This window comes from Cylas formicarius, unplaced genomic scaffold (assembly GCF_029955315.1).
Source record: "Cylas formicarius isolate icCylForm1 unplaced genomic scaffold, icCylForm1.1 PGA_scaffold_6__28_contigs__length_40554024, whole genome shotgun sequence".
NCBI classification, from domain to species: Eukaryota; Metazoa; Arthropoda; class Insecta; order Coleoptera; family Brentidae; genus Cylas; species Cylas formicarius.
Window position 1 is genome coordinate 2,747,818 of NW_026844347.1, and position 25,557 is coordinate 2,773,374.

Consider the following 25,557-nt stretch of genomic DNA (forward strand, 5'->3'; position numbering starts at 1 on the left):
TGTTAGTTTTCGCCTTTTTTTTCGAAATTCAATTCTCTCCACCATACCAAGTTAAAGTGAATTTAACGACAAAGGCGTATCACCTCTGTCTTATACATGATAGACGTTTTGTGTGCCGTGTGTTAGGTCACTTTGATTTTGTATTCTATTGTATTCTCACTTAAAAAATATTTCCAGAAATTTACCCGGTATACAGCTTTTGTAAGGGCGAGAGAAAGATGTGCTGGCAGAATGGTTCCAATGGTCTTGAAATTTTCTTGAAACATTTACGTCATAATTTCTTTGTCTATATCCATTCTATCCTTGTCTCTTTATCTCCAGTGCTACTGCTACAGTGACGTCACGTAGACAATTCGACTATAGTTATTACTAGGAGTACTAGTAATACTATACTACTGTATTTACTTATACCAGTACACTTATTACTAATAGTAATCAGTATATCGATATTGATTTAGCCGCTCGACTTATGGTCGATTTTCATTTTGATTAGTAGTAACAATTGCCGGTCTGTACTGCTACTGCTTCTGTTCAAATCCGATAAAGAAGAAATTATGGTACATGGAGAGTGAAAAATGTGTTTGTTCTGAATATTTTACAGAATAAAATTTTGAAATTTTCAACCTATATGTTAGTGGAAGGAAAAAGCAAAATTATTGAACAGAAGTTTTAAAATTTTTCATTAAATTGGAACCAGCAAGATTACAAAGTTTATTCATTAAGATTAAACATTGAAACTAAAAGTTGAAGAAAAAGAGACTTCACACTTATGTCAACGAAAAATGGTAAAAAAAATGAATAAAAAATGTTAAGTAATGTATATACTTAATAGGTATGTTATCAATAAGTAAAAGATGTATATGCTATTTTTTATTTTATAAATAAAATATTCACATAGGATATGTATCTTAGTTGGGCGAAGTTTATCACTTCTATTAACTGGTATTTTGTATCTGTGATTTCACCCATAAGGAGCAAGATGAATATATTCTTTTTAAAGTTGAAAAAACCCTAGCCTTTTGTTTTATTTTACTTTTAAAATAATATATACAATAAAGTTTTGTAGTAGTAGCAAAAAATAGGCTGCAAAATTGCACGAATATGTAAAAGGTATTTTTAATATTTTGTTTATTATAACAACGGGCAATAAAATTAAGTCTCTATGTATTTTTCTACTAGGTGGAGAAGAAAAGAAAAAAAGAGTTGAAAAGAGAGCGTTTGATAATCGCTATAGAAACGATCTCCGAGTGACGTCACTGTAGTTGCCACGATTGAAGTGGAAGCAAGCATAAGGCAACCAATTGTGTTCATAGATGTTGCTATGAACTATCCTTTCCGTAATTGACAATTGACGCATATCATGTGATCTCCGGTAATCTCCGTTGTGACTAGCTAATTTTTCTTAGAATTTGTTTCAGAGTAGGGAGAGTTTGTTCTAATCTTGAAAAACAAAATTAGTGCTTTGTTTTGTTCGTTCAAAACGCATTAAGATGATTGAATACAAAGCATTTTTGCGAAATTATTCTCGTTATTTAATGATTATTTTCAATTTATTTTTTGTGGTAAGTTTCCTTTGTTCTAAAGTTGCAATTTCTATCGAAGATAAAATTACCGACGCTAATAATTGCTAAAAGCTTGTTTTTTGCAGACGGAATAGGAAAATTTTTTATCTTTACATGTTGCGCAATAATCAATCATCGAAAAGTCATGAATATCTATTCTAGTATTCAAGTTATATCCCACGTTACCCTCACCCTCAAGTGTTATTTATTTGTTTAGTGTTAAAAAATGTTAGTACCTAGTGTATTTGTTACAGGTTACCGGTATAATAATTATATCTGTTGGAATCAGTGCAAAGGCCTATTACAATGAGTTTGATCACCTACTAAATAATAACTACTTTTATGTTTCTGACCTGCTGATTGTCATTGGTATTATCATATTTTTTATCGCCTTTTTTGGATGTTATGGTGCAATGAAAGAAAATGCTTGCATGACAACTACGGTGAGGCCTTTTGTGGATTTATTATTTATATTAGGATTGTAGCCAGATTTGATTTTATAATGTGTTTAGTATGACAATGACATTCTTTTTCTTGTAGTTTTCCACTTTGCTAATCGTAATTTTCATCATGGAAGCTGTTGTTGGCTTTGGATCAATATTGTTAAAAAGCAAAACTGAAGATTTTATAGCTCATAGTCTTGATGAGACCCTGAACTTTTACAATAACTCTAATTACACTGAAGTAACAGCAACTTGGGATGCTGTACAATCTCAGGCAAGTTAATTTTGGCTTTAATTGTGTAATAAGTTTTCATAATTCAATTTTCATAAGAAAAAGCTATTTCACAATTTAAATTAAATTGGAAGTGTAACCCACAAACTAAGTTCTTATTTGATTAGTTTATGTTTTTTGACACCTGGTAAATGGTGGGAAAATTATTGCAATATATTGAAATAAAATAAGGTATAAAAGTAAATGTTTTGAATTTTACAAGTTCCTGGAAAGTTATTATTATTTTTTAATGTTTGGTTGAAAATTTTATGGACTTAGAAATTTGTTGTTCATTGGAAAAAATTACAATTGCCATGCAAAATGTCACTGAATTTTTTCTTTATTTGATTCTCCAAACTTTCAAATGTTTATTACATATTTCAGATTCATAGCAAAAGTTTATATGGTTGTTCCCAATTAAAATTAAACTTAAAAAATGTCCAGTGGAAGTAACTTGAAAAGTCTATATCTGGTTTTATAGATATTAATTAATTGACATTGCTTTTTTGTGACAGCTCAAGTGTTGTGGAGTGATGAACTACACCGATTGGGTCAACTCAAACTCAACTAATAAAAAAATTCCGATATCATGTTGCTCAATTCCTACTGGATCAACAGATATATTTAAATGCCAAAACAATTCTCCTAATTTGTATAAAGAAGGTTGCCTCGAAAAATTCGGTGATTACATCAGGGACAATACTTCAAGCATAGAAATTGTGGGCATCACACTTGCCTTAATTCAGGTAATTGTCTATATTGTGATGATTGTAATTTTTCTATTTTAACACCATTTCTACTTTCAGCTTCTTGGTATAATCCTGTCATGCTATTTATCAAGACAAATCAGAAACGACTATGAAACTGTGTAAGCCGATAAAGCAACAGATTCACCCTTTTTCCAATTTCTCTTAAAGTATACAATTAACCAAAGTTAGTACATGCATATACAATATCATAAAAGTTTTCAGAAATATTGTTAGGTTATTTATTATTTGCAAAAATTGTGATTTTCAAAATTTTTGATAGTTAGGAGGTAGAATAAGTGATTTGTATTTTGAAATATATATTAATTAAAGTGTGTTCACCTTATATAAAATTTATTTAAAACTTAATGTGTGGAGTGGAATGGTCGTTTCGCCAGCTCAGCGTATCACCAATTTTTATTGATAATTATTGGATAAATCAAACTATTTTTTGTAATTACAATTTATTGATTTTCTTTGACAAGACTTATTTTAGGACTCATTGGAAGAGTAAAATAAAAATTAATATTTACAAAAAATAATAAAAGACTAGCGGAAATCTTTCCCTACTGTATTTAGCCAAACAATCCTTTGTGTGCAAATGTCAAAATATGACTAACTAGGAGGATTAAGGCACCCATTGGTTGTTTAAAAAACTGTGGTTAGCCTATGTTTTATAATAAAAAAAAGTGAATGGGGAAATAAATTGATTTATTGTGATTTTATTCGGTTCATAAGCAGCTGAAACTGACGTGTGCAATCAATCTCAGTCGGTTTTAAAATTGCGTTGTTTTTAAATGTCTATAAAAAACTTTTAAACCTTTGTTTATTATGTTTATTTTTTATATATTATTTATATTACATTTACCAATTATTATGTTATGAAGTATACCGGTTCAAAATTGTCCAGGTTGATGAAGTTGGGAGTTTATATGGTATAAACAATTTTCAATTTTAGAAACAATTTTGAAAGAAATCTTCGTAATGTTCAAATAGTCGCATACTAAATCAATCCTATGATTTGCTTAAATTTAATGATTAGTGTTCACTTTTTATGAAGAACTACATTAGCCTCGATCAAAGAATAATAAAATAATGTGTATGTTAAATGTATTAATAAATGAAATGCCCTCTGCTAATGAGTAACCAATCAATTACTTGTCAAGTAAATATGAAAATTACATTAGATATTTATTGCAGAGTTATACTTTAAAAACCGGTATAATTTGTAGTTTACTGTAAACTTAATAGCAAGCTACATGTCTACCCAACTCTTACCTTTTTTGTTAGTTTTGAGAATTTGCAGAATTATTTATGAATATTAATTTAACTACGAATTGAGATTGGGTTGGATTTAGATTTGTTAATGTTAATAAAAATAATAATAAATTAAATCTGCCCTAAATCATCTCTTTTCGTGATATTTAAATTTAGTTATAATTTATCATTATTATTAATAACATTTATGGAAATATTAGATTTTATTCAAACACGATGGATTTTTAATAAGTGAGTTTCGGAAATTGCAGTGAGTTGCTTAAAATTGAAGTATCTAAAATTGGTGTCGCATTTGGGGTTCCCCAATATTGCCACCAAATTTTGCTAACCGCGAAATGGAATTTTATAGAACTGTTACAGAATAGAGTAATTGCAATACTACTGCCCTGAAAGCTGGTATAAACAATAATATTATGATTCACGTCTAACGCTACCTTAGACATCTACGTTGCTCATCCAACGTGCTCTATGTTACCGATCGTTATCCGCTCTCGTTTCTAGAGACTGCGTGGTTGCCATGATGTACTATACGTGCAATGAAAATGCGGGAAAAAGATCGTGTAGGTAGCTGCTATGGTATAAAAGTAACTGAACAAATTTTGTGTTTTTTCAAAAAAAAAAACGGCAGCCCAATTTTATACAGATACCGCTCTTTTCAATTACGTAAAGGAAATTCGACTATAAGAGATCACGATTAAACCTGGTTTTCTGCTAAAATTATTGACGGCTTTATGCGACTATTAAATGCATGTTAAATATTGAAAATTTACGAACGTATTTTTTTTAAACATTGGCTAGCCAGATCTTAATAGGATAACTTATAATCAAGGTGACAACGTCGCCTTCCTCTGAGCAAGCACGGAATCTGACAGTCGATTTTTCCTGTGGACCAAATAATGTAATTAACCTGAAACCGGACCAAATACTTTATGTTTTATAAGTTTGGAGAGACGTATTTTTGTACAAATCAAACTTGCTGCTAGTGCATCTTGTGTCGTGATATCGAGAGGCATTTCCATTGTTTATTTTATCGATAATTACTGTTCCATTATTAGTTTGGCAACTCACAATTTCAAGCATATCAAAACCACTTGTTAACCCGTGTTTTTATATCTGAGTGTGACTGTATTCTTGCTCGAAACGCACGTTATCTGTTGTGTTTTTTTGACGCACTTTGTGTTGTTTCACCCCCTTGCCCGATTTTATCTGTTTCCACACCTCAAAATGATTGGGTAAGTATTTGACGTAACCGTAAAAATTACCGGGCCTCTATTTGTTTTTGTAATGGTGTTTTGTATTCGTATGTACCTGTAAACTTGGGTTGATTGAACGAATCGGTAAGTTGCATGCCAGAATTGCCATTGTTTTGTTGTCGTTTATTTACATGGTAACGGCACTAAATTTTTGTTGTATTTTACCGAAAACTCTGGTGGGGGTGGTGGGAGTGACCTCTTGCAATACGAAAAACATGATGGATTTGACAAAAGGTTTGTCGAATACCATGGGGCCTACCTATTAAAATAAGGAAAATGACATTAGAAATCTTTGCTTCTCTTTCAGGCATGAACAGTTATCTCTACGGAAGCCAACAGGTTGGAACGCGTCATGAATGTGGAATTGCGTTTACGTTAGTCTCCAAAAAAATATTGGTGTAAATAATTACATGACTTTATGCCATCACGCATAAAGTATAGTATCCATATAAAAGTACGAAAAGCTGTAATTGGTGCCTTTTTCACCATGTGTATCTAGCGGGCTACCCTTGTTCATGCATGGGCCTAAAAATGTGCAGTACAGTAATTATAAAACCTTGTTTAATCACATGCAATTTATTTAAACGAAATTATCTATGTGAAGAAGTGAAGAAATGATTAAATAGATGTTATAGGCATTGTTTAGCCCAGAATTAAACACAATTTGATAGCAAATATCTTATCCAGATGCCATTAATAAACATAATCTCGTTATTTCTCGGTTAAATTTCGTTAATATTCGCTCAGTGACCTACAGGTGAAGAGAACTTGCTAATTATCATAAAAACTGTTTCCAAAAATTGCGACATTTCTTTTTATATTGTTTTGTGAATCGATTTGTGAGGGGCAGTGTTTAAAGCAGCTTTAAAGGCCAAGTTTTGAAAAATTTAGTTCTTAAGATTATTGTAGAATTGGTTATTTGACAAAGACCACATTTAAAACGAATTCATTTGTTTTGTGTATTTTATGTGTGAACATTTTTGTAATAAGTATACAAGTAACCATACGAAAATCTATATGTACCCAACAAGTTGGCGTAATTAGATTTGAAAATTTTCTTCCTACTGTAAAATTTGACGTTAAGTAGATGTGGCTTTTCCAAATAGCCGATTTAATTATTTTTGCTTGTCTGAATTTGATATCTTTCAGCTTCCCGTATATGAATAAAATTTGATAATTAGTTTCTCGAAAACTGGACTTTTCTATGTCTATACAAATTTTTTTTTGTTGATTTTCAAAGTGCAATCTACTGAGAATGTGAATGGAGGTGGTGGAATTACCTTTGCGATTTAATGTGATCTTCACAGTTCTTTTGACTGCGTTGTTAATGGGTTGCTTGCAAAATTTGGGTCCTACGTTCAAAATAAGTTACGATACCTAAATCTTTTAATGCTATCGTTTAAGAGTTATATTTTGCAAATTCAGTAAACGTATTTTGGTCACAATGTTCTGTGACAACGTGACGTTCTTTTATGGCAACATAAGCGCGACGCTTAACAGCACCTGCCAGATAATCAGATATGTAAAAAATAATACATATTAGGAAATATATTACGCCTTAGGCTAATCTCAATGTAAGTCACTAGTTACAGACAAAATGTTTCTGTTTAAAGGAGGATTATGTGTATTATTCCCGTGTCCAGCGGGCCTCAGGCGTTGAACCGAGGGGCAGATTTCACACAACCTTAAGTTTTCATAGATTTCAACCAAGATTTCACGGATTTCACAATGATTTCACAGATTTTGGATTGGAAATTAGATTTGACCGATTTCTAAAATTGATTTTTAAGTTATGCGGAAAATTTTTGTATTCCGTTATAACCAAAAAAGCTATTAAAGTAAAACAAAAATACGTTTAAGACCTCTAACCAAAACGTGGGAACTAGTATTGTCAGTTTTATTTTATAAATTTCATAATTTTCTTTTCAAAATTTTGTTTCTTAATTGCTTCCTCTCCTTGTAAGTTTAATTAAGTAATTATTTTCATAGAGGAAACATTTTTAGTTAGGAATTTCGAATTAGTAAGATAGCTGATAAAAAAATTACAATTAAAGCCGCATAAAAAAACAGCAGCAATTTTTTATTATTATTTTATTAAGAAATTGTTTCAAATTAATTATTAAATTAATTAATAAAAATTTCAAATGAAACTAATGTAGCACTGTTTCATTTACCAACTGCTATTTGTCAATATTGATTATGGTGCAACGAGACGTCACACCCGAGACGTAATTTACAAATAAGGTTAAAATAGTTAATTAATCACTAGTTGGCATTTTTTAAAATAATTTACAATTAAGAAATTCGTTATGATTTCACAGATTTACCGAATTTCAAAGAGGAGATACATCATATTTCATGCGTGCGGGTGCAACCCTGAGAATCTGTTATTCTTAATAGGTTTTAGTTTTAATCTTCTCCTGAAGATGCCAACTTGGTTGGCGAAACGCGCGTCGAGTATGTTTCGGTTTGTGGTAAAACGCGTTATTGTGTGTGGTTGCTACAAGTTAGTTTATTTATATTTATATTTATTATTATAGCCTATTTCAGAAATGTGTAGAATAAAATATCATTAGGTATGCAAGATGAGTTAGTGATCCAGCGAATACTGAAGTCATTATTTGGTATTTCTTTTTACCGATTGCAACAACCTGGGTTTGTGTCAATTTATGGGTTTTTGCCTATTGTTATTCATTCACCAATACTAAAAATACTCGTGAAAAAGCGATAATTTTATTTTAACAGAATAAAAATTGTTTGTTATTTTTTTATTCAACATTATGAGCCTTTCCAAGCAGGAAGTGAACCATGGAAATCAGATCTGACTGTAGCACCTGTAAAAATTGTCTTTCATTGCTACATAATAGTTGCCACCTATTACATATTATATTTCATTTGTCTTTAATGTTAAAGTGGTAAAGAAGCCAATCAACAAAGACTGCATATTTAGATATAACGTAGATGGAGCGTTGGTTTTTAAATGTTAGTGACAGGTGATGGTATTTTCTTACAGTTTAGAGTATTTCTGGACTTTTGAAAACAGTATAGGTAAAGTGTTATTACGTTCGTTTGTTTTTTTCTGGATAATTTCTCTGGACCCATTTGTAATACTAATTAAATATTTTTTAGCTGATTTGAAAGAAATTTCTCTATTCATGTATATATTTGGTAATCATCTTTTTAACAAGGATGAGGTTTATAACAGGAGCCGTAGTCTAACGTTATATTATGTCTATTGAATAATAATATAGTGTTATAACTTCGCCAAACAATAATCGATGTAAACGTATCTTTCACTCTTGGAGAGATCGGTCCTTCTGGATTAGCCAGTAGTATCATTTAATTAATTATTCCTTTTCAAACAACAACACTGAAATTTTAGACAATAACTGTGGCTATGTGGTTTTATTGTGTCTTTGCAGTTTTGATTATCGGTTTGATACCTCTAGACGTTTTTAAACAAACAGATAGAAAAAACCCCTGAAATTTATGACTATTTGGTTTTAATTTTTGAAATGAGGCCATTCTTATAGTCACTTAAGATTTCTGAAGCAAAGGTGTGCAAAAAAGGAAAATAGTAAAATAAAAACAACTGTATTATTTTTCCTGTGATCTCAATTCAAATATAGCAGCGGTCAGTGCGGTTAGTATGTTGAGGCCTTTAGTTATTGAACAAATATTATTTTACTCTGAAATATCACAACACACTTAATAACTCTTGGTAGATTTTGTGGGAGCCCGTAGTAATACTTTATTAACTGAAATCGTAAGTTTTTTTCAGATTCCAAAATCTATACCATCATTTCAAAACAATCAATGCTTTCGAGCTACTCCATAAGTGGGTAGTATACTCTTGAGAGTTTTTAACATGCAAATTATAATTGATTAATACTTAATGGTTTCTATAATTTAGAATTGAAAAAAAAAACGTTATAAATTTTGTGATTATTTTTTATTTCATTTATTTTAAAAAATAAATGGAAGTTATGTTTTTTCTTTATCATATAGCACAGTTGTTACTACAAGGAGCCCTGCCTGCCATATAAACGCTCCTACAAAAAATTACAGCAAGGCAGTTTTTAATTTTTAAAATTCTGTGGTGTAAATTGTTAAGCTGCGTATTCATATACGGAGCCGAATATAAGCCGAGCACGAGACAAGTTCGCGAGCCGCGATCAATTTCTTGTCGGTTTTTACAACGAACACAAAGGATGTTGGTGTGCGATCGCAGTAGCAATTGGGTCGGGTTCGCGGTATGCTCGTCAGTATTTAAAACCGCAATGAGCAATTTTTAGATATGCAGTGAATATACATCATTTTGAGCAGTTTGGTTTACGGCAGGATCGGTGATCGCAGCGAAAGGCTCGTCTGATGTTTACGCACCTTTAGAGGGTGTTTCCTCTGTAATACAGATTCAAAAATGTTCATATTCCAAACTAACCAAAACTAATTAGTAATTGTTTCCGAACTAAATGTTATATAATAATTCAGCTCATGTGTTTATGGCGTGTTCTTAGTAACATGGCATTGAACTCATCATGAATAATAAGTTTAAAATTATCGTATTTTTGTATGATTTTTCGGGCCTGTAATAATGGAAAAGTTCTTATAAAAAAATAAACATTTTACACAAAATATATTATAAAATAACATAATATTCTTCATCTGACGAACTGTCTTCTTGACGTTATAATTAACGTTTTGATGGTCGGATGGACCAAGTAGTCAAGATCCCACATTTTCTTGTTTTTGTTAATGACATGCTGCACTCCTTTTCTCCAGGTTTCTGGTGTCACTTCCTCAATGGGTTGAAAAGACAGTGTAGCGGTGTGTGCAGACGTTTGCGTAAATTTCCTATATCTAATAGTTACTTTTTTTACCAAATTTTCAGCAAATTAGATATTTAAATTAATAACGGAACGGATACTCACCGATAATGGCGTCTGTCATTAAAGTGTCATTGATTTCTCTTTACTCCGTCTTAAGTTGACATGGAATAGGAATCAAAATTAGTTTTATTGCAAAATGTATGCTTACGACTATGGCCGACATCGAAATTGAGCGGAACTGTTAATTAAAAAATTTGCGACTTAGTTAACGAACTTTTTTTCAAGATAAATAAGCTTAATTAAATAATGCGCTATTCCATAAAACAGCGGCCATTCACGTTGATTGTTAGAGGTTCTGGAGACGTGTCTTTTTTTTCAAATTTTGTATAAGCTCATAGTGCGCCTAATTTGTCTCTTATCTAAACAGACGACAACAATTCAAATTCAGCTGCAACACCATAATATTAGTATGTTGTCTAGTTGTGGGCAACTTTTGTTAACGTATGCTCATCTTATCTTTTGCTCTTTAGAAATAAAAATTTATTTTTTTTTTGGCAGTGCGAGAGTTATATAGAATATTCCAAAAATTTGCATTTCCGAGAAAAGTAATAAAAATCAAAGAATATTTTTTTATTTAGCAACAGTTTATTAGATTTAAATGAAAGATTTTTCCTCTTTTAAAAATTAATGTAAAAAAGATTTCTCCCATAAATTATTTACCTAGTAAATAAGCAACAATATCTCCGAATTTTGCGAAAACAAGAGTAATTGCTAACATAGATGGTGTTCCATTTGAATTTCCAATGTTTAGAATTGAATTGGCAACGCCGTAGGTGTGTAAATGTTTCGTGGCGCATTATAAGATATACAAAGTTTGAAAACCTATCTAGTTCGCCAGAATCTGTAATAGGACACAACATTCACTCTTGTTTATATTATAAATAATTAGTGACTAGGTATTTTCATAAGACAGTTCAAAATTGCAACATAAGATATTTATTCTACTCCCTACTCTAAAATACCCAATTATGCAAAGTGTCATTTTAAGAAGGCAGCTACGATAATCACTGAGGCGAACCAGTTCGGCTACGAGTCGCGGGTTTGAACGCGATCGGATGTTTTCGGTAAATTTTAGCTAGTTCCGATGGTCACGTGACACGTTACTCGGTGCTTAGTTTTAAAGTATTAATGTCGCGACAAGATGTGCGACGAGAAAAAGGAACCTAAAATTGTTTTAATAGTTATTCATACCCTTATGTCGCGACTCTTTATAATGCATCGTGGTTATACGGTACATGTCCGCTTTTAATAAAACACACATACAAGCATTAACCTTTCCTTTTTTTATTATTTCGTAAATTAGCAATGTAATTTTAAAACCTTTTGTGTTCCGGCGTGAGGGAAAACCAACGAAATTAAGTTTACTCTGCCGTTGCGGACGCTCGCCGGCGCACCGCCTCCCGTCTCTTCCATAATTGACTAAAAGTCCCGTTAAAAAAAAAGGAGTGCAAACAATGTTATTGTAATTACCGTAATGTTCTGTATAATCTTGTTACCCGAAGCCTTTGTCGTTTTCGCGTAACCTTTTTAAGTAAATTATGTGACATTGGATTTTGTTGTTGCTTTTGTACGACGCAATACGGAGACGACTTAAACCAAAGATCTGCATCGAGGACCGGATCACAAAAGCCGTGTTAGTATTTGGAGTACTCTTGTGCGACTAGTATCGGTCGACATGGGATTGCAAAAATTCCGATATAATATATAAAAGGTACTTTATGTGAGTGCAGATATTTATTCGGAATTGTTTTCAATGGCATTTAAATCGGCAACATCCTCGACGTTTCGACGTCCGACTGAGTGTATATGAAAGTGGTTTTGCTGTTTTAAAATTTTGAAATTAGCAACTCACTTTTAAACTTTTCTCCTACTATATTGGGTGCGTGCTCGCATTTAGTCTATTGCGGTTATCATATACGTGCTGAAAAAGGAGTACGCAAAATATCGAATAGCAGAAAACATTCCAGAACTTCCACTTGAGGTTTACTATTCTATAATCTCTGACGATTTGAATTGTGTTTTGTGCCTTGTTAATACATTTACAAATTCTGTTATTAATTAATAAAAAGTTGTTGGTTTGGTTGGTTGGTTTACTTTGACGTACGCCTAGATAATTTTCAAAAGACAAGATAAGATCTCTAAATATTCATAAAAAATAGTTAATAGTACATTATACAACAATTTTGACAAACTACACTTCAAAATGCCACCGCTTGAATCTGTCGAAGGGGTTCGCCACAGCCTTTAAGGTATCTTGCCGCGACTCATGTAATCTGAAACGTCCGAAGTGGTTCACCTTAGTGGTTAGCGAAGCTGTCTTTTTAAAATGACACTGCGCACACCTAATTAGTGAATAATTGTTTATTTCAGAGTAGGCAGTATAAAAATATATTTTAAGCATGTGTTCTGCATTCATCATATCACTTTCGTGATAGTCCTAAAAAAGTACAGCAAACCACACGTTTATAAATTACATCTGACAATTTTTTATCAAACCCGCGCTCCACTTGTGCCTAAACACACTCGCGATTGAAGTGTCAGTTATATATCGTGTTATATTATATATATATATATATATATATATATATATATATATATATATATATATATATATATATATATATATATATATATATATATATATATATATATATATATATATATATATATATTCTCACGTATTGATTCACGGATGGAAAAATGTGATGACACTATATTCCGGGATATCATCCGTTCGCTCGTTGAACTCCGACTGGAATCCTGCATCCGACTGGAATCCTGCAAATCTTGCATCCGACTGGAATCCTGCAGACGTTTCGCCAAAATCTCACTTGGCATCTTCAATGCTCGCGCTCCGCGAGTGTTCGAAGTGTTTTCGGAGCGCGAGCATTGAAGATGCCAAGTGAGATTTTGGCGAAACGTCTGCAGGATTCCAGTCGGATGCAAGATTTGCAGGATTCCAGTCGGATGCAGGATTCCAGTCGGAGTTCAACGAGCGAACGGATGATATCCCGGAATATAGTGTCATCATATATATATATATATATATATATATATATATATATATATATATATATATATATATATATATATATATATATATATATACATATATACTACTTAAATTAATATCTTATTTACAACTTACATTACTATCTTAAGTAGACTAATTTGTACATTTACTTATTGCAAATAAGTAACAAAAATGGAATATGCATGTAAAAAACCAAGCAAGCGTTAAGTAGGTATCTTTAATGAATTATCAAATGAAATATCAGATGCTGCATTCATAAACACATAAGATCATAACATAAGATCTGGAATGTTTGAGGCAATATCATAGTTAAAATTAACTGTCCACTTTGCTTATAGTCTGAAACTTTCACAGCACGCAAGTGTTTAGACTGTTTTGGAACTGCTGAAGTGTATTGTCAGATAATTGAGACATTGGTTACTATAAATCAATGAAAACCAAACAGTCGTCCAGTTGTGCCTTTGTGGTTTTTATGTGAATATTGAATTGTTTTAAATAACGCTTTTTCATTCTTAGTAAACATTAAATAAATATTTACACCGTGTGCCAAATAAAACGATCCACTATACGACCTGGAAACCCATAGGAGATACAAAAAAAAGTTTCGTACAAAAGTTTCTTGGACTCTCCTGAGATTTAAAATATTATAATTTTGCTGATACAGGGTGTCCCAAAAGTGTCCCCTCCGACATCAACTTTTTAAATAAGTTATAGTTTTTTGGTGAACCTATAAACTTTAATTATTTATTTTTCTTATTAGGCATTTCCAATCAAGCTAGATAATTAACTATTAAACGTTTCTTTAAATATAAATTCTGAAGTTTTATTAAATCTGTTAAAGTGTGTAGTATAGAATCGATTTTTCTCAAAATCTCCAAGTATTAATGGACACCTTGAATTGTTAGCAATAAGTTTTATTCGTACATCTGAAGTATTATGTCTTTGCTATTCAAAAAATACCTAATATTGCCAACAAGTGACCTAATAAGGGCAGCTTTAAATTCAATAATAATTTATACAGGTGTTATCTTAAACCTCGAATATCTCAAAAAGTAAGTAAAATTTACATATAAGATAAATTACAAACTTACCTTGTTTTTGTCCTGGAATTGATATCTGATTCAAATATAGTGTTGAAAGTCTTGAGATTTTGTTAATTAAATTGGATTCGCAAAAACGGCTCCACCTATTGAACAGGATCGACAACTCCCATTTTTGGATGTAATGATAAACCGAAGCGATAACCTAAGATTGGGACATAGAGTTTACCGAAAAGCCACTCACACGGGTCGCTACTTGCAAAAAGAATCTAACTACCATCCAAAACAAAAGAGAGGGCAACTGGAATATCCGATCCACAATATCTGTCAGAGGAATTAGGACATTTAGAGAGAGCGCTTCACGCAAATGGCTACAAAACCAACGAAATACAACGGGCCATAAGACCGAAGAAACGCCTCCGAACGGTTTGGTTTTCCTCCCATATATTGGAGGAGTAACGGACCGGATAGGCAAAATAATGGCGAGACATAACATAAAGCCAATTTTTAAACCCACAGGACAAATACGACAATACTTAAGATCGGCCAAAGATCCCCGAAAACAGTTGTCTTCGGCCGGGGTATACAGAATCCCATGTTCATGCAGACACGTGTACATTAGAACAACAACCATATCTACGCGCTTGACTGAACACAAAAGATCCTGTCGCTTGGGACAAATAGAAAAATCGGCGGTGGCAGAACACGTGTTTACTAATGGCGATCACAACATCAAATTCGACAACACCGAAGTCCTGTCTACAGAGAAATATTACCACGCAAGACTACATCGAGAAGCAATTGAAATACACAAACATAAAAGCAATTTCAACAAACGTGAAGAGGGGTTACAAGTAAACAAAATATGGCAAAACGTCCTGCAAAAAACGCAAACAAAACCTTATACTAACAACACGGAGGGGGGCCCGGACGCTCAAACGACCATTCAGTCCGCCGTCCGTCCGAGCGGTTCGAAACATGTACGACTTCGGCAACCGGCAACAGTACCGATACAGTCGTCGCGCTACAATCTACGTTGCTCTGAAGATGGCTGCCGCAGTAGCAGCTGAATGCTTTGGTAGCAAAACCAATGGACCACGGCCTAACAGCCCGGAAAATCTCACAAAATTATAATATTTTAAATCTTCAGGAGAGTCCAAAAAACTTTTGTACGAAACTTTTGTTCGTATCGCTTAAGGATTTCCAGATCATATAGTGCATCGTTTTCTTTGGCACACGGTGTACTTTTTTTTGTAACTAAATTGAAAGTACAAATGTTATCACAGACTCTAGGCATACAAAAAAGCAGTACCGCAAAAATTAGAGGCTGATTACAATTCGAGTCTGATTAGCTGATAAGCGAGAAAGCAAAAAAAACACCCTGACATACAACAAAATGTAATGATTTCAATTTGCTGCGAAATAGAATGTCCATGGTTATCATTTTTTTCTATTAATTTTAACTTTATCAAATTAATACAAATTCAATATTCACATAAAAACCACAAAGGCACAACTGGACGACTGTTTGGTTTTCATTGATTTATAGTAACCAATGTCTCAATTATCTGACAATACACTTCAGCAGTTCCAAAACAGTCTAAACACTTGCGTGCTGTGAAAGTTTCAGACTATAAGCAAAGTGGACAGTTAATTTTAACTATGATATTGCCTCAAACATTCCAGATCTTATGTTATGATCTTATGTGTTTATGAATGCAGCATCTGATATTTCATTTGATAATTCATTAAAGATACCTACTTAACGCTTGCTTGGTTTTTTACATGCATATTCCATTTTTGTTACTTATTTGCAATAAGTAAATGTACAAATTAGTCTACTTAAGATAGTAATGTAAGTTGTAAATAAGATATTAATTTAAGTAGTATATATGTATATATATATATATATATATATATATATATATATATATATATATATATATATATATATATATATATATATATATATATATATATATATATACATATATACTACTTAAATTAATATCTTATTTACAACTTACATTACTATCTTAAGTAGACTAATTTGTACATTTACTTATTGCAAATAAGTAACAAAAATGGAATATGCATGTAAAAAACCAAGCAAGCGTTAAGTAGGTATCTTTAATGAATTATCAAATGAAATATCAGATGCTGCATTCATAAACACATAAGATCATAACATAAGATCTGGAATGTTTGAGGCAATATCATAGTTAAAATTAACTGTCCACTTTGCTTATAGTCTGAAACTTTCACAGCACGCAAGTGTTTAGACTGTTTTGGAACTGCTGAAGTGTATTGTCAGATAATTGAGACATTGGTTACTATAAATCAATGAAAACCAAACAGTCGTCCAGTTGTGCCTTTGTGGTTTTTATGTGAATATTGAATTTGTATTAATTTGATAAAGTTAAAATTAATAGAAAAAAATGATAACCATGGACATTCTATTTCGCAGCAAATTGAAATCATTACATTTTGTTGTATGTCAGGGTGTTTTTTTTGCTTTCTCGCTTATCAGCTAATCAGACTCGAATTGTAATCAGCCTCTAATTTTTGCGGTACTGCTTTTTTGTATGCCTAGAGTCTGTGATAACATTTGTACTTTCAATTTAGTTACAAAAAAAAGTACACCGTGTGCCAAAGAAAACGATGCACTATATGATCTGGAAATCCTTAAGCGATACGAACAAAAGTTTCGTACAAAAGTTTTTTGGACTCTCCTGAAGATTTAAAATATTATAATTTTGTGAGATTTTCCGGGCTGTTAGGCCGTGGTCCATTGGTTTTGCTACCAAAGCATTCAGCTGCTACTGCGGCAGCCATCTTCAGAGCAACGTAGATTGTAGCGCGACGACTGTATCGGTACTGTTGCCGGTTGCCGAAGTCGTACATGTTTCGAACCGCTCGGACGGACGGCGGACTGAATGGTCGTTTGAGCGTCCGGGCCCCCCTCCGTGTTGTTAGTATAAGGTTTTGTTTGCGTTTTTTGCAGGACGTTTTGCCATATTTTGTTTACTTGTAACCCCTCTTCACGTTTGTTGAAATTGCTTTTATGTTTGTGTATTTCAATTGCTTCTCGATGTAGTCTTGCGTGGTAATATTTCTCTGTAGACAGGACTTCGGTGTTGTCGAATTTGATGTTGTGATCGCCATTAGTAAACACGTGTTCTGCCACCGCCGATTTTTCTATTTGTCCCAAGCGACAGGATCTTTTGTGTTCAGTCAAGCGCGTAGATATGGTTGTTGTTCTAATGTACACGTGTCTGCATGAACATGGGATTCTGTATACCCCGGCCGAAGACAACTGTTTTCGGGGATCTTTGGCCGATCTTAAGTATTGTCGTATTTGTCCTGTGGGTTTAAAAATTGGCTTTATGTTATGTCTCGCCATTATTTTGCCTATCCGGTCCGTTACTCCTCCAATATATGGGAGGAAAACCAAACCGTTCGGAGGCGTTTCTTCGGTCTTATGGCCCGTTGTATTTCGTTGGTTTTGTAGCCATTTGCGTGAAGCGCTCTCTCTAAATGTCCTAATTCCTCTGACAGATATTGTGGATCGGATATTCCAGTTGCCCTCTCTTTTGTTTTGGATGGTAGTTAGATTCTTTTTGCAAGTAGCGACCCGTGTGAGTGGCTTTTCGGTAAACTCTATGTCCCAATCTTAGGTTATCGCTTCGGTTTATCATTACATCCAAAAATGGGAGTTGTCGATCCTGTTCAATTTCCATAGTAGATTGGATTTGTGGATGTATACTGTTCAGATGCCGGAGGAAGTTCTCTAATTCTTCCCGACCGTGGCTCCATATGACAGACGTGTCTTCGACGTACCGTAGACAATGGCTAGGTCGTTTTTTGGCAGTTTTTCCTTCGGACGGTTTGGTTTTTCTCTCGTATATCGGAGGAGTAACGGACCGGATCGGCAAAATAATGGCGAGACATAACATAAAGCCAATTTTTAAACCCATAGGACAAATACAACAATACTTAAGATCGGCCAAAGATCCCCGAAAACCGCTGTCTTCGGCCGGGGTATACAGAATCCCATGTTCATGCGGACACGTGTACATTGGAACAACAAAAAGCACCATATCTACGCGCTTGACTGAACACAAAAGTTTGTGTCGCTTGGGACAAACAGAAAAATGGCTGCCGCAGTAGCAGCTGAAAGCTTTGGTAGCAAAACCAATGGACCACGGCCTAACACTCCGGAAAATCTCACAGATTATGACGCCGGCCGTGAAAGCCTACGCAATTATATTATAATTTTCTAAATTTTAAATGGAACACAATGTATATTTCGACATTTTTTGAATCATTGGTTAAAATAATGGTCACTTTCTTAAGAAATTCCTATTTGAATTTGGTACAGTCAGGTGAGGTTATGTGTTTTTTTTCATATAAAATATAAAATTGTGTTGTGACACTACTGATCCAGGTATTGCAACGAAAATTTAACCACAGACTAAGGAGGCGATGCACTACTCAATCAGTTTGACAGACGCGCCACAGCTTATACAGGGTGTCCCAAATAGGTGGAGCCGTTTTTGCGAATCCAATTTAATTAACAAAATCTCAAGACTTTCAACACTATATTTGAATCAGATATCAATTCCAGGACAAAAACAAGGTAAGTTTGTAATTTATCTTATATGTAAATTTTACTTACTTTTTGAGATATTCGAGGTTTAAGATAACACCTGTATAAATTATTATTGAATTTAAAGCTGCCCTTATTAGGTCACTTGTTGGCAATATTAGGTATTTTTTGAATAGCAAAGACATAATACTTCAGATGTACGAATAAAACTTATTGCTAACAATTCAAGGTGTCCATTAATACTTGGAGATTTTGAGAAAAATCGATTCTATACTACACACTTTAACAGATTTAATAAAACTTCAGAATTTATATTTAAAGAAACGTTTAATAGTTAATTATCTAGCTTGATTGGAAATGCCTAATAAGAAAAATAAATAATTAAAGTTTATAGGTTCACCAAAAAACTATAACTTATTTAAAAAGTTGATGTCGGAGGGGACACTTTTGGGACACCCTGTATCAGCAAAATTATAATATTTTAAATCTCAGGAGAGTCCAAGAAACTTTTGTACGAAACTTTTTTTTGTATCTCCTATGGGTTTCCAGGTCGTATAGTGGATCGTTTTATTTGGCACACGGTGTAAATATTTATTTAATGTTTACTAAGAATGAAAAAGCGTTATTTAAAACAGTACTTTGAAAGTGTGAATTAGGCACTTTTTTCAATTATTTCTAACTTAACTCTATTGGTTTAATTGTCTTGCAGCAAGATGGTTATTAATTGTATTTTATTATGCTGCGTTGAACACAGGATATTTTATTATTTTTTGGCGACATGTTACTGAAGACTTTTGAAGGTTGCATATGGCTGCTAAGATAAATCCGACATTTTTCAGTTTGGCAATATTGCTGTAGTATATTCTCAAAATACGCCCAGATATCATTAAGATATGAAGGAAAACACGAGCAAAAGCTAAAATGAGACACGATATTCAAAAAAAAAAAAGTTAAAATTTTCGATTTCTAAAATGTCGATCTGCTTTCGGCACACGTCATCGATCTTTAAAATTCTGTAGAGTATTTTTGACAGACATTCGGACAATAGCTGAGTATAAAATTAACATTTCAGCATTTCGATTGACATCCATAATTGAAATATAAAGTGCAGTGGGTGCAGCAGGGGCAGACGGGTTTGCATTTGGAAAAGGTCGGGCATCTCTAGCGGGGCTAGCGGACGTTGTAATTTCCGTTACCGGAAACAATCAGTTTTCGTGCGATTACGTTAGGATTTTTGGCCGATTCAGTCGACTATCATTTCAACAGAGCGAAAATAGAAACGGTTAAAACGGTAGGCCTTGAAATAATAACAATGCAATTAACATAAAACGTAATTATTAGTTTTAAGATTTATTTTCTGCTTTATTGTCGCATTATTAGATTAATTTGATTATCACGGTGAAACAATATATAAACAAGTGTAAAACAGAGGCACCAAACATCAAAAGAATTTCCAAAAATTCAGGTAGAATCAAATTTTGCCGTAAACTTTGTTGCTTAATATCATTTTGTTAGAGAACATGCCAAACAAATATGGAATGCAAAAGAAATTAGACAACATTATAAAACAGTTGAGCCTCCACAATCGCTTTAAACATTTTTTTGATCTAATTTGAAACACAAAATTGGCACTGACCAGGCACTTGATATAAAGAATTTATTTCCTCGCGTTCCATTTTTGGAATGGACAGATATGGGCTCAACGAGAAAAAATTATTACAAAACATTTTAAAATCCGCAAATTCGTAGATATATTTCCGACGCTCCATATCAATCCACATTAATGCAATTAATGGCTCGTGTGTCACGTATAATTTCATTTTCAACAAAACATCAGATCAAAATCAAAAAGTAAAAATTTTAAACTAAAAGATAGATGGGTGCTCCGTTCGGCTACGTTTTTACTAAAAATTTCTAAGATTTTAAAACTAGACTTGGGTGCTCCGTTCGGCTACGTTTTTACTAAAAATTTCTAAGATTTTAAAACTAGACTTTTTGATTTGTTTTATTTATTTTCAAATTCAAACAAATTTCAAATTTTCCGTTCCAAGGTATTCTCGGTACTGACGTAAAATAAATTTGAGATCCAAAATCATATAAACTCTGCACTATTTCATCAATTCCATATTTGTAAACAGTGCTCAGATGATGTACTTTCAACATGATTCACTAGATGTTTCATAGATCTCAAGGTAGATTTTAAAAATTTTAAAAACAAAAATTATTGAACCAAAATTAAAAAATTAAAACGTTAACCAAAAACGTGTGATTTTTTTTAGTTTGATCATTTAAATAAGAATTTAGGAGGTAATTAGTTTAAATCATTTATCACCAAAAAATTTAATTAAAAATTAATAATTTTTAGATAAATTTTAAAAATGATCCAGACGCGGTATTGACATTTAGCTCATATATTGTAGGTTCTCTCTGAATAACAAATTATATAATAAATATTATGAAATGTGTTCATGAGCAAAAATTTCATTATTAGATTCTTAATTCATCACCAGTCAGATCATATATATATATATATATATATATATATATATATATATATATATATATATATATATATACACTCTTAAAATGGTAGATTGAAAATTGAATTTAATTTTTTTCGAATTTTATTTGGTTAATACATGTTTGATATATAATATATGATCCCCGCACAGCTGCAATGAAATGCTCAGTTTTCTATCAATCCAAATTTGGTCAAATTTTAGTATATCTGCTTCCATAAACTTCAAATCTACTATCAGTTGTATACCCAGGTTAGTATCTAAATGGACACCAAGAACGATAGAAGCAAATTACCAGGTTTTTTGTAAAGCCCATTTTTTATTATTGCATTGGAAATTTTCTATCCACCATGTGTAAAAGGCAGCGTTAATTTTTAGATCTCGTTAATTACTTATATTTTTAAAATTATATGCTCTGAGCCGTTTGTTTTATAATACTATATTATGCAGCAAGTTTGTGCCTCACTCACGCAAGATTTTTCGTTTGAACCTTCAAATTTACTGTCTATTGTCTTGATCGGCTGAGGCCAAGATTTTTGCAGAGTAAAGACGCATTCCATTTAGCTAAAAATTTGTTTTTTTCAGGAATTAGAAAATATGTCAAGTACTTTTAAGCTAAGCAGTTTCAGATTAATAATCTGTGAAGTTCAAACTAGATTTCGGTAATTTTTTATATAGATCCAATATGTTGCTTTAATCCTCCTGTAAACTACAAAAAATATTTATTAGCATCCAATGGGGCAAAACTTACTTTCTCGTTCAACTCAAAGTCCGGGAGCCCTGGACCTTTTTTCAAAATGATAAGCAACAAGCTGATTCTTTGGAAATCGTTTCATTTCATCAAGACTCCCAACTTTTTCCTCTACGAAAATTGTAGCTAATTATACACGCAGGTATAAAATCATGTCAATGTAGTTATCATACCAAAATGATCAGCAACAGTTTAATATTTAGCTAAATCTATAGATATTTAAATATATAATTTGATATTAAATTGGCCTACAATATGTACGTATACATATATTCGAATATAAGTGTATATGCATACATACACATACTTATATCAAATCGGCGGTATATATTCGCATCAACGCGCATACGCGTAACATACCATCGTAGTATCCAGCACAAGCATACCAACATACATATATTGTGCATTCAAAAGTTTTGTTTACTTGTCAACACGTGTTAATTTTCTTTTATAACATTTAATTGTCAAAGTGATCATGAAGTGTTTTCTTTGTAATATACTCCGTAATAAACCTAATTTTCGTGAAAAAAGAGAGACGATAAAAAAAATTACTAAAGACATGAATTGATGACGATGTAGTAGGCTACCACTCTTGTTGTTGCAAGGAGTTCAGAGTAAAAGCTAACTATTTATGTTATGAAAGGTAAGTTTATGCTTTATTTTTTAAGTAAATGTAAAATGAAAATGTTGAATTTTTTTATTTTTGTTTTGTCGTTTAAGTGAAAAGAAAATAACGATATATTTTTTTCATAATTTTCATTGATTAAAAATTTTTGATAATGACAATTAATATTCATAAAAATATTTAAACAAATAATTTTATATTCAATATGTAATTCAATGTAATGGATACCGTCGAAAGTGATGAAGATGACGAGGATGATGTTAGCATCGGAGAAGACGATGAATTAACCAGTGAAACTGATGATGACGACTCGCCATGAAATATATTTTAATTATTAAATAAAAGTTATTTTATCAATTTTGTTTTTCATTGTATTCTGTAAATATTTCACGTTAACAACAAAACTAATCTAAGACATTGGAAAAAATAAAAGTTATCAATTTTATTTCCCTGTCCCACTTACTTATTACTTGTATTATAATGAATGGGTGTACCGCATTATTTGTTATCGATCAGTCAACAGAAAAAAAAAATGATTGATTTACCCTCTCCTCTTGAACTTCACCCATATAATCACCCACTTGACCGTAATTTAGAGGTTAAGCAGGAATAATGTTCAAGAGCCAAACTTGCAAACCTATTTTTTGTCGGACTAGCGAAATATACCTATTTTTATGTAGGACATTAATTGATTTAGATAGAAAATGTCATAAAGTTTCATTTAATTTTGGTGTCCTACAGTTGCTGATGAATACCGTATTATTGTAAGGTCAACAACTTTAAAGTGTTGGACTGAAAAATCCTACCAGTTTAATTGTAGGACGATGTGATTATTTGTTTATAAAAATTATTAGCCAACTACAGTAAAAAATTTAGCATGTTGCTCATCACTTTTTATAAATAAATAATAGATAAAACTTTGAGGGGGTGGCCACCCTATACCAAACCTATTTGTTTGTAGGCGAAATTTAATTTCAAATTGTATACTTCAATATCTATAGATTTAGCTAAAAACTAAACTGTTGCTGGTCATTTTGGTATGGTAACTAAATTGACATGATTTTATACCTGCGTGTATATTTAGCTACCTGATACAACAATTTTCGTAGAGGAAAACGTTTGGCGTCTTGAAATGAAACGATTTCCAAAGAATTAGCTTGTTGCTTATCATTTTGAAAAACGATCCAGGGCTCCCGGACTATCATTTTAATAGATAATTTTAACGCAGAATCAGTTAATTAATTAATAATTGATTAAAATATATATTAATTATTTTTCTAAGCGGTCTTCATTTGACAAATTCGTAAAATTTAAAATTAGTACATTAGTTCAATGACAAGCATGCGCATCGGACAAATCCACCACTTATTCGGTTTATATTCCTAATAGATTTGGGATCAGCTCCTCGAAAATAGCAATATTTTCCAATTAACTCATATACTCTTACTACTTGGGAAATCGTAATTTACATTGCAATTTTTTCCTTTTTAATGTCACTTCTCAACTACTTTTTATAAAACTTCTGGATTCCTCCTTCGTCCGTTTTTGCTGAGTCGAACTTGCTGACTTTTCGCGAATCCTTTTGGCTTCTTCAGAGCTTGACTGAAAGGGACAGACAGTTTCAGTCAAGCCTGTGGAAGTTTCATTGAAAAAGTCACTTCTTAATTGACATCTATAGATGATGCTTTTCTTACTAAACTCATTATAATATCTTTTCGGGCTATAGAACTCTATCCTTTTCCTAGCCTGAGACTCAATGGTGCGAGAAAACAACCGTTGCAACAAAAACTTTGAAAATAAATAATTGACGATCTTGCAGGTCGACTGCTACCGGCTAAGCAGCATTTTTGAGCGGTGATTTCGCGCACATCTTGTGAAAAGACGCGTCCCAATAAAAATTCAAATTTTCGGATTTGCATTTTAAATGCCTTTTCATACACAGTACTCCCTTGTTCGGGCGTAACTGAAAAGTGAATAGCGTTTTACATAATATTATGGTGTTATTCCGGAAAAAGTAACGGTATTAACAGCGATTTATTCCGTAGAAAAAGTTTACTGCGTCGGCCAATTCTCACTTAACCACTATCTGACATGTCGCTGAAAATAATCTGATTCATCTAAGGCAAGAAACACAAATCACATTTTAACATTGGCGAAATTCAATCAGCCCGTGATTTTTAAGATACCTGTAGATAATGCTGTAATATGTGGCGTCTGGTAGAATATCTACATTTTTGGCAAAAGTCATTTTCATACACGCGGGTTAGGCTAAAGTATCAATCCATTGAAATATCTTTTTCTCTTTATCCACCACTGCAGTGGTAGAGTAACTAACTTCACCTGGGGTGTGAGAACTGAATGCACTCATATTTGTTACGTTGTCAAATTTAGAAAAAGTTTAGAAAAATGTACAAAGTACAAAGACAGCAAGCCATAAATTACATAATTTATTACAAAAAGATAAACTTGTGTGTGTCCAGTAATAAATGCGCATTAAAGATACCCCTTTTACCATGTTCAGTAATAAAAAAAGAATT

The 25,557-nt window shown here is 32.4% G+C and overlaps 2 protein-coding genes across 4 annotated transcripts in view; both read left to right on the forward strand.

Annotated features, from left to right (window-relative positions):
- The first annotated feature begins 1,342 nt into the window (after positions 1-1,342).
- On the forward strand, positions 1,343-3,375 carry LOC132703137 (CD63 antigen-like). The gene is made up of 5 exons (XM_060672230.1): positions 1,343-1,562; positions 1,817-2,005; positions 2,103-2,279; positions 2,792-3,022; positions 3,083-3,375. Exons 1-5 carry the CDS (start codon positions 1,491-1,493, stop codon positions 3,146-3,148), a joined length of 735 nt encoding a protein of 244 aa, XP_060528213.1. The 5' UTR covers positions 1,343-1,490; the 3' UTR covers positions 3,149-3,375.
- Positions 3,376-5,196: 1,821 nt separating this feature from the next.
- Positions 5,197-25,557, forward strand: part of LOC132703146 (polypyrimidine tract-binding protein 2) — a 569,388-nt gene continuing 549,027 nt past the window's right edge. For all 3 annotated transcript variants that reach the window (XM_060672251.1, XM_060672258.1, XM_060672266.1), the window contains exon 1: positions 5,197-5,532. In XM_060672251.1, the coding sequence (XP_060528234.1) occupies positions 5,525-5,532 (8 nt within the window). In that variant the 5' untranslated portion in view covers positions 5,197-5,524. The remainder of the gene's footprint in view (positions 5,533-25,557) is intronic.

Excerpts from the sequence above, each read along its gene's own strand:
- LOC132703137 (XM_060672230.1), top strand. The coding sequence starts at position 1,491 with ATGATTGAATACAAAGCATTTTTGCGAAATTATTCTCGTTATTTAATG. Across the intron at positions 1,563-1,816 it reads TTTTCAATTTATTTTTTGTG|GTTACCGGTATAATAATTAT; the intron begins GTAAGTTTCCTT and ends TATTTGTTACAG. Across the intron at positions 2,280-2,791 it reads GGGATGCTGTACAATCTCAG|CTCAAGTGTTGTGGAGTGAT; the intron begins GCAAGTTAATTT and ends TTTTTGTGACAG.